The sequence below is a fragment of the Mus pahari genome, chromosome 2, assembly GCF_900095145.1.
Source record: "Mus pahari chromosome 2, PAHARI_EIJ_v1.1, whole genome shotgun sequence".
NCBI classification, from domain to species: Eukaryota; Metazoa; Chordata; class Mammalia; order Rodentia; family Muridae; genus Mus; species Mus pahari.
In genome coordinates this window covers 50095758-50106270 of record NC_034591.1, presented here as the reverse complement: position 1 = coordinate 50106270, position 10513 = coordinate 50095758, and the positions used below count along the sequence as shown (strand labels likewise).

The following is a 10513-nucleotide window of genomic DNA, read 5'->3' as shown; positions in this document are numbered from 1 at the left end:
CCACCACCACCACCACCACCAGATGAAGGATTGAGACTTGTTTCAAAATTATACTATGTGAAATAAGTCCCACACTGTGGGATTTTGGTTCTGACGTACCTCGAATAGCAAAATTCATAGAGTACAATAATGCTTACAAGAAGCCGAAGGGAGAAGGCGCTGGTGGTTGACCAGTTAATGAGTGAGTGCGCATTTCAGTTTGAGATGATATGAAAGAGTTCTGGAGCTGGATATGGGTGATGGAGGCATAGCATAGTGAGCACACTTAATGCTGTTGAATTGTACCCCTAAAAATAATCAAGGGTGGCTAGGCAGTGATGGTATACACCTTTGATCCCAGCACTTGAGAGGCAAAGGCAGGCCAATCTCTAAGAGTTCAAGGCCAGCCTTGTCTCAGAGTGAGTTCCAGGACAGTCAAGGCTACACAGAGAAACTTGTCCTGAAGGAGGAGGGGGAGGAGGAAGAGAAGGAGGAAGAAGAAGAGGAAGGATGAGAGCTTACACCTTTAATCCCAGCACTTGGAAGGCAGAAGCAGGTGGGTCTCTGTGAGTTTGAGACCACACTTCAGTCTCTCTTATTTTCTGGGACTTTGAGGAGCTTACACCAAACTCTTGGGTGTGTCTTCTGAGCTCCTCTCATTCTCTCTTTCTTTTTAAAGATGTATTCATTTTATTTTAAGTGTATGAGTGTTTTGCTCACATGTATGTCTGTGTACTATGTACCTGCCTGGTTACCATGTACCGCGTAACCTTCAGGTTAAAAGAGGACATCACATGCCCTGGAGCTGGACTTACAGATGGTTGTGAACCACCATGTGGGTGGGAATCAAACTGAGGTCCTCAGAGAGAGCAGCCAGTGTTCTTTCTTGCGGAGCTTTATCTCCAGCCCCATCTCTCTTTCTCTTAACCCCCATGCTTAACACAAATCTTAAAATATCCTTGTTAGCCACTCCCCTTCCAAAATAATCGAGAGCTGGGTGTGGTAGCACGTGCCTGTGATCTTGGCACTTAAGAGGTAAAGACAAGAGTTCAAGTCCAACCTCAACTACAAAATACTTTGTCTGGAAAAAAAAAAAAAAACAGTAAATTTGATATCATGTGTAACTTAGTACATTTTAAAAAGTTAAAGGATGCCAGGAATAGTTCACTTAGAACAGATTAAAGAAAAATACACAGATACAGCCAGGGACTTGTTGTGGCTTTGGGACAACAGAAAAGAGAGAATCGGAAGCTGGGAACGAAGCTCCTTGGGGAAGTACTCAACTAGCAAGGACAAGTCCCTGGACTCAGATCCCAGCCCCTGGGGTGGGGGAGGGGTTAAATACTGTTTCCAGATTAGGGAAAGGAAAGGACCAGAAGCCAGCAGTGCTTTACACCACAGAGATTTTAATGGTATCCATCTGTTCTGCATGTCCCTAATAGGGGTGGTCTCGGACGTGCTCCATGATGGTCTTCAGGCCAAGCCAGGTCTCTTCTGCTGTGGGCAAGATCTGCTTGGCTGGTAGGAGGAAGCCGTAGTGGCCTGTGTCTCTCAGTTCAAAGGCAAATGAGTATTTGATGCCAAGGTCATAAGCCCAGTCGATGCTTCCGCCACTGGCCTGGTCTGAGGGACAGACGGAAATGAGATATGATTGTACTATTTCTGTAGACCCTGGGCATAATCAAAGACAAGTCCAGCGTTCTAAGCTTCAGGAACAGGTACAGTCCACTAGGGGTTCATGCTTACGACAAGAACCAGACCAAGAAAAAAACAAACCACAAACGTAGTTTAAAACAAAAAAGGTATCCAAATGGACGCTATACTTAGCCTTTCTTTGGTGCTCTCAGGAGCCTCCCGACTTTACTTACCCAGTTGGAAACCATTTGCTCGATGCCCTAATTGTCACCTTCCCCTGTTTAGGAAGGACACACCATTTCCTTCTTTCGAAGGCACAGACATTGTTTCCTCTAGTGGGATAGAACAGGTTACAAATCCAGTGGGTACCTTGGTTCCTGGCTTCAAGCCCACCCTGCTGTCAGATCGCACGCTCAGTGCTAGGGATCATGGGTAAGCCAGTACTGTAATATGCACCAGAGATAAGCACCAACATAGCACACGATGACCGTGGCATGTGATAAAGAAAGATAGCATTAGGCTACAAACTCCTGAGGTATTCATGAGTCAGAAAAGCTAAACAATGGACTAGCCCCGAGGCCCTTCCCAGGAAGGGCAGATTGGGGTAAGTCAAGTTGGAGGAAGCCACCAGGTACCTAAGAGCAGAGACCAGGGAGGCTGTTACAAGAAAGACCAGGTCTCAAGGTTAGTGTTGCAAGTTACAAGATACCTGTCCCCCATCCAAAGCCCTGGAAGCAGAAGTGGTTTTGGATTACAGATATTTTCGAGATTTTGGAATAACTGTATATGTGTAATAAGGTATCTTGGGGGCGGACCCAAATCTACACTTAAAATTCATTTGTGTGTTATATATACCTCATACATTCGTAGCCTGGAAATCATTTTATCACTATTGTTAGTGTACCTGTGCCCTCACTTAGACCTGTCCTGTAAGACGTTCCCACTTGTGGACTTCCACTGGCAGGGGAAAGTTTTAGAGTTGGAAACATTTTGGGGTTGGGGTTTTTGGATTTGGGATGCTTAACCTATAAGCCCAAGGGTTTCTATAACTGGTATTTCCCTGATGCAACCACCACAGTACCTAGTAAAGAGAAAACACTAAGTGGTTACTGCCTAACTTAAATGGATCTCCTTGGCTTCCAAGGTTAGCGCCTTGTACCCTGGGCAGAGCCAATCCCACTGAGGGGTGTAGAGCGGACAAAAGTCTGGGGCTCCAGCAGAGTCTGGAGCCTACACATCAGTAGCTGGTGATCTAAAGCAAACCAACTTGTCTCTCTAAGTTCCAAAAGGTTTGTGTGTCCCTGGGGATGAGTGACATGACACAGGGCAGCAAGAACTAGACATTAGAAGGTAAACCCAGCACTGGCTTGTGCTCACTGAGTGCACCTTCATTAGCTCCTTCTATGCCTACTTCAGTCTGAAGAGTGCTGTCCCCATTGTACAGAAGAAGAAACTGAGGTCAGACAATCTATGTAGAATGCTTATTAGTCAGTAAATGTCAGTTTTGAGCTAGCACCTGCCTGGCACGCACTCGGTCCCAGGTTCAATCCTCAGAACTGTGGGGGGAAAAAGTAAAATCAATTGAGTAATGATTCTAAGTGTCATTATCAATAAATAAGTAGGGCCTCGTCAAATTAGATTACATCAAGGATCACAGATGGACAAAACCAAGAGAGAATAAGTAACTGCCCCAAAGTGACTTGGTTCCAAAGTATCAGAACTATAATTCAGAAGCAGGCTTCTGTCCTCTGTGGCTGTAGTCTGTCTCCTAAACTTCTAACTCTCGTGACTCTGTGGAGCTCCTTCAGAGCCCTTTGCAGGCGAGAAGTTGCCCAGGAAATGTCTCACCTACCAAAGATGTGCAGCTGGCCAAGGCTTGGCGAGCAGGTGCTCAGCCCGGAGCTGCATACCAGCCTGAGTCACGAGGCAAGACACACTTAGCTAGTCTTAGAGGACCAATTCTTCTCCAGGTTGGGGCGAGTCAGGATCCCAGAATCAGCACTGAGAAGGCCTGCAGCCAGGAGCTGCATGTATGAAGGACCAGGTCCTAAGGGATCATAGAGCAAACCTGTATGTGTCTGATATTTACTTATTGGAACTATCTTTGATATCTGTGTCCTCAGCAGGAAAAATACACTAACTAACTCCAGCCTTCCAAGGTCTAGAAGACAAGGGAAGATAAAAACCTAAATCCCTCATAATGAAATAGATGAGACTTGGGGCTACAGAAAAAATTTAGCAGTTAAAGGCACTGGCTGCTCTTCCAGAGAACCTGGGTTTGATTCCCAGCATCCACATAGCAGCTGACAATTGTCTTAACTCCAGTCCCAGGGGATCTGATGCCTCTGTTGGCACTAGGCAGACAGAGTGCACAGACATAATGCAGACAAAACACCCATATATATATATATATATATATATATATATATATATATATATATATATATATATATATATATATAGTGAATAAAAAAACAAAAAAGTAAAATCTTAGTAGCTTAAAAAATAAAATAAAGAATGTATTAAAAAGAAGATAGAAAGACAGACAGGGATAATACATGTATGGGGGATTTGGGAGGATACAGGATGCATTGTGCCAACATCCATCCTACACTCCAACTTTCACCCCGAGCCTGACAAACAAAAGCAAGTACTTCAACAACTTAAGTTGCTGCCAGGGTCCCAAGCGAGGTCCACTTCTCTGCGCCCACAGCCCATACTCAGGGGCCTTGGAGATTCCCTGAGAGATGAGGATATGACTCAATTGGTAGATTACTTATCGTATATGAAATCCTGGACTCAACCCCCAGTAGCGCATAAGCCCATTACAGCCCGCACCTATAATCTCAGGACTCAAGAAGCTGAGGCAGGAAAATTAGATGTTCGAGATGATTCCTGGCAACTTAGTAAGTTTGAGCCAACCTGGAATACCTGAGACCATGCCTGAAAGGCAACAAACAAACAAACAAACAAAAAGGTAAGGCCAAGACCACATGGAACATGGTTTTAAGTCTCAGCAACTGTTTGCAGATCAGTCTTCCCAGAGAACAACCTAAAACATAGATAACGAAACCTCAGAAGCCACTCACTCCACTTGGGTGGTTAATCTCCCTATGGGAATATTTTCCCCAAAGACCATCTAACCAAAAAAAAAAAGAGCTTATAAAGTATAAATTGTAGCATTGCCTTACATAAAATTGGACAAAGCCAAAAACTTTATAACTGAATAAAATCAATAAAATAACAAATAACTAACATGTAAAAACAAAACACTCTATAGGAAAAGATGTTAACTTTAAGCAGATGAATACAAGATGCACACAGGCATTGACTCCAGCCAGTTAAATATGATTGTGTTCATTGACAACAAAAGTCATTAATGAAATTAAACATGATAATAAATATAATAAGTATTGAATTTTTTCCTATAAAGTTTAGTGTACCATAGATCTCAGAAAGAAAGGAAGAGAGGAAAAAACAAACAAACAAACAAACAAACAAACAAACACGGGTAAAACAGAAGCCCATAATCTCAGAAGAGAAACTCTCATGACTGCTTATATTATCAGAAGTACTTGTGCACTTCCATGAAGCATTCTGGATTTACAGAGTAACTCTCACCGCTCTGGCTTTTTGTGGTGGCGCACGCCTTTAACCCCAGCACTCAGGAGGCAGAGGCAGGCAGATTTCTGAGTTCGAGACCAGCCTGGTCTACAAAGTGAGTTCCAGGACAACCAAGGCTACACAGAGAAACCCTGTCTTGGAAAACCAAAAAAAAAAAAAAAAGACTCCCATTAAAGGAAACCACAAATAGCTGGATATGGAGGTCCACACCTTCAACCCCAGCACTAAGGAAGCAAACACAGGCAAATCTCATGAGGCTAAAGCCACCCAGGTCCACATAGTCTCCAAAACAATAAGTAAATAAAAACCATAACTAACAAGTGAGCAGCCCCACAAGCCATGGGTGTAGCTCCGTCTGTGCTCACAGCACATCAGAGAACAAGTCCCTGTGTTCCCTGGTTGCTCCGTCCCCTCTTCTTGGCATCTTCATTGTGCAATCATCACACACATATGTGTTCAAACGTGTACTATGTGTCTTAAAAGCAGACAAACAACACAAAATAAAAAACAGCCTCCCGTTCTGAATCGCTCCATTCCCTTCCTCTCAGCCACCCTTCTGTGCCTGCCAAGGCCACTAATGAACCGGTCCCAGAAACCCAATGGAAAATGTTCCTTCCTGAGTGGTGACCTTTATATGGCTTTTATCGTTCTAACCCCTGTCTCCTTTTTAATAATTGCTCTTCCCTGGTCTTTGAAACTCAAGGTCCTCAGCTTCTCTGCTTAGTCCCCTGCCGCCTCTCTCCTCCCAAGGTTCTTCCCACTCCAAATACCGCTTCTTTCCAGTTCCAACCACTGTCCCCATACCAACCCTTCCTAAATCAATCCCTCTCCTCTCTGCAGAATCTCAGGGCCTACAACCCTGCAGACCCAGCCCAGTGTGTGATGCATGTCTTTGATCCCAGCACTTGAAAGGCAGAGGCAGGTGGATCTCTGTGAGTTCAAGGCCAGCCTAGTCTACAGAGTTAGTTCCAGGACAGCAGGGCTGTTAATACATCAAAACCCTGTCTTAATAAAATAAAATAAAATAAAACAAAGCCTGTGAACCCTACAAGTACCTTAAGCGCAATATTTCTATAACCAAACTCATACTCTTTCCATCATTCTTCTTTTATGATCCAGAATGTCCCTCTCAGTGAGTGACACAATCCAATGACCTTCAGCAAGAAACTCTCTACCACCCTTAAAGGGCAAGGGCTAATGGCATGTCCCAGACACCGCGCATGCTCATGCCTGCCGTAGCTTAGACCATCATCTCTGACCCTAACTCTCCCAGCTCTTGCTGGAGGACGTACCTACTTCCAGTCCGTGACCACTACAGCCTCCACTCAATACTTCAACTGCTTCACTAAAAACTCCAAGATGGCTTCCAGAATCCTTCAGATGAATGTCTCCACATAACATACAAAACCCCATCCCTCGGCCTCCCTTCCTCACGTTTTCTGTCCCAGCAATCCCAACCCTACTTGTGGCTCTCAGGACCCTCCACGCGGCTCCTTGCTTCAGTACCCTCGGGTCTGACTATCAGAGTATCTAGCCCTTTGTTCCTTTGTCCACTGCCTGGTGGCTACTAATCTTTAAAACCCTGCTTCCTTCCCATGTGAAGCTTCTCCGTTGCATTAGATTCCCCCACCCAGGTTTTACAGGACTCTGGAGCCATGCATAACCTAATATTCCTTGACATTCCTGTTCACCTCTCTTCAGAGTGACCTCTGAGCAGACAGGCAAAGTTTGCACTTGGTGCAAGCCAGATGAGCTGAGTTTGATCCCAGGAGCACAGTGGACAGAGAGAACTGATCCCCCCCCCAAGTTATCTTCAGACCTCCTCACATGCATGTAAACACACACACGCGCGCACACACAAATACATACACACACACTATGCAGAGTCCTTGGTAGGTCTCTTGTATCTGCAGTACTTGGCATCAGGTTTACCATGTGGCAGATGCCTACTGAGAGCCTGTTGAATATAAAATGTCTGTCTGAGGTTCATGTTCTATTAGTTTCCAAAGGACCTTTGGGCGCAGGACATTGTGGAAATGGACACTTGACTGGATAGCATTGAGCTATCTAGCTTTATCTATAAGGAAGGGCATTTAAATGGTTCTGAATTCAGGGTGTGCCAAGCTCTCCCGGTGTACCTACTGGCAGACAGAAAAGTCTCACAGAGTCTCACAGCAAACGTCTAGATGTATCCCTGCCTCATCTGCCATCCCCTCCCCGCCCTTCAGTGCACAGGCAGCTGCCTGTGACAGCAACTTCCCATTGAACCAGCCAGGAGTTCTCTGTTGTTGCTACTTGGTTTGGTTTTGAGTTTTTGATACTGAAGACTGAACCCAGGGCTTTTGAACTCAGGACCTCATGCATGCTAAGCACATACTCCTACCATTGCACTAATCCCTCAGCCTCTAACCCGTTCTCTTAAAGGAGCCACATTCATTCTTTCACCACCCACAGCTCATAAACCTACTCAAGACAGGAGTCCCTCTTGGCCAGGAAAGGGAAAATTAATAAAAGAACATGACTTTTAGAGTACGTTTTGATAAAGTTTTCTTTTTTGTTGTTTTTTGTTTTTGTTTTTTTGTTTGGTTGGTTGGTTGGTTGGTTGGTTTTTGGTTTTTTCGATTCAGGGTTTCTCTGTATAGCCCTGGCTGTCCTGGAACTCACTCTGTAGTCAAGGCTGGCCTTGCAGAAATCCGCCTGCCTCTGCCTCCCAAGTGCTGGGATTAAAGGCGTGCGCCACCACTGCCCGGCTTGATAAAGTTTTCTTGTTTGTGTTTTGTTTTTCAAGACACGGTTCCTCTATGTAACAACCCTGGCTGTCCTAGAACTCGATTTGTAGACCAGGATGGCCTTGAACTCACAGAGATCTGCCTGACTCTGCCTCCAGAGTCCTGGGATTAAAGGTATATGGACAAGCCTAGGAGACTCACATGTCCAGAAAATCTTTTGTTATTATATCATAAATATTTCATGGGGAACCTAGATCTTCTGTGGGAAACAGGTAAGGCTGGGTTATTTACATGAGAGGCACCACTTCACGTGAAGGCATTTAAAAGCATTAGCCCAGATTCAAATGGTGCTTCTCCTCTTTATAGGTCATGTGTACAAACCTGTAGCAGGTTAGATACTTACAGATGACAGAACAGATGGGTCCCACTTTGTAACTGGTGCCATGGAGTCTTTTCAAAGACTGGGCAGCCCTTTGGGCCACTTCATCCTAGAAGGAAAAGTGAACAGATAAAACTTGCCTTCTGGGAAAACAGCTCCCCAATATTCTAACATAGACAGGGAGGCCTGGTGAAGCGGACTCCTTCGTTAGCTGACACAGATGTACACCCGTTCCTTTTCTCTCAACCATTTCTCTGGACAGTAATCACGTGTTGTTCTGCTGTGAACACACAACATGACATAGTCACTCTGTCATTATGCAGCTGTTTTCGATGCTCCAGAATCCCGTATTTCGCCACTAGCTCTAGAAACATAAATGCGCATAGTATTGGTGGCCTGAGAAATCACTCAGTGGCAAAAGGTGTTTGTGCCTGACAGAACTCAGTCCCCAAGGCTCCTATGGTAGAAGAAGAGAACCAGATCCAGTGAGCTGTCCCCTGACTTCCATACAGACACACAAAGTAAACAAATGCAGCTTTGGACTGAAGAGATGGCTCAGTGGTTAAGAGCACTGACTGCTCTTCCAGAGATCCTAAGTTCAAATCCCAGCAACCACATAGTGGCCCACAACCGTCTGTAATGGGATCCAATGCATTCTTCTAGTGTGTGTCTGAAGACAGCTGCAGTATACTCATATAAATAAAATAAAATAAATAAATTTTTTTACAAAAACAAATGCAGTTTTAATTTTTTTTTTTTTAGGAAGTAGGTTGGAGAGATGGCTCAAGGTGTTAAGAGCTTGCTCTTAATAAGATGGTTGCTCTTCCAATGGACCTGAGTTCAAGTCCCAGCAACCACATGGTAGTGTGCAGACGTATATGCAGGCAAAACACCCATACACATAAAATAATAATAATAATAATAATTTTTAAAAAACCTTGCCAGGCTGTGGTAGTACATGCCTTTAGTCAGCACCCAGGAGGCAGAGGCAGGTGGAACTCTGAGTTCAAGGCTAACCTGGTCTACAAAGTGAGCTCCAGGACAGCCAGGGCTGTTATATGGAGAAACCCTGTCTCAAAACACCAAAAAACAAAAACAAAAAACAAAAACTTTTAGAAAGTTTCATAGGCTTAAGGGGACTAAAGCAAACGTGCGTGTACTGACCTCAGGATGTACCTGGGAAGTTTGTTGGGTTTTGGTTTTGTTCCCCCCACCCACCCACCCAGTTGATCCCTGCTGGCTTATTTTCCTGTGACTCTCTCTGCTTCCAAGAAGCAGACCTCAGCAAAATATTTTCCATTACTCAAGGGTTCCATCTTTGACTGATTGAGGCTTTACTATCCTTGCTAAGGATAAATGTAAGGTCTTGAACTTGGGTCCTGGAAAACAACTGTACAAATACCAGATGGGGAAAACCTGGCTCAGCCAAAACCTCGGAGAGCCTGGGGGGTTCAGTTGTCAATGAGCCCAGCATGACTCAACAGCGCGGTGCAACTGCCAAAAAGCTAAGGTGACCCTCAACTGCATCCGCAGGAGGAGAGGGAAGGGTGGGATGGGTAGGAGCTACAGCCATACTCTGCTCCTGATGGCTAACTTGCAACGCGGGCTCTGCATTCACGAAGAACGCAGACAACCAAAGCTGGCATTCAGAAAACGCCACCTGGCATGGGGTGGGAGTTTGGTCCCACAGTGTACGTCCTTAAAGGAGGCAGGGTAGTTTGGAGGTGGAGTGCAGTACGGGAAGACCCAGGAGACTTGGGTTTCTAGTCTTTAAGTAATTCACAGATTTATCTCCCCAAAAAAAGAGTAAACGTCATCAGTACAGCCAGATGACAAAGCAGATGACAACACGGGGAAACTCTAATAGTCAAGCTCCTGCCCCATGTGAACAGGCTCCCTTGAAGACAGAGAAACCCAGTTCTAGGCTACAGACTACAGAACTAGCTCACAGATACTTGAGCAAGAGATTTGAACAACTGAAGATTATCTAGGTGTAAATATAGACCCATAAAAGAGATATCAAAGCCGGGCAGTGGTGGCGCACGCCTTTAATCCCGGCACTTGGGAGACAGAGGCAGGTGGATTTCTGAGTTTGAGGCCAGCCTGGTCTACAGAGTGAGTTCCAGGACAGCCAGGGCTACACAGAGAAACCCTGTCTCGAAAAAAA

General features: G+C 44.9%; 1 protein-coding gene across 1 annotated transcript in view; it reads right to left on the bottom strand.

Moving 5' to 3' along the window:
* Positions 1-1369: 1369 nt before the first annotated feature.
* Positions 1370-10513, bottom strand: part of Cpa2 (carboxypeptidase A2) — a 23713-nt gene continuing 14569 nt past the window's right edge. The window contains exons 10-11 of the mRNA XM_021191178.1: positions 8371-8455; positions 1370-1602 (exon numbers count right to left, since the gene is read on the bottom strand). Coding sequence (XP_021046837.1) covers positions 1415-1602; positions 8371-8455 — 273 coding nt within the window. The 3' untranslated portion in view covers positions 1370-1414. The remainder of the gene's footprint in view (positions 1603-8370; positions 8456-10513) is intronic.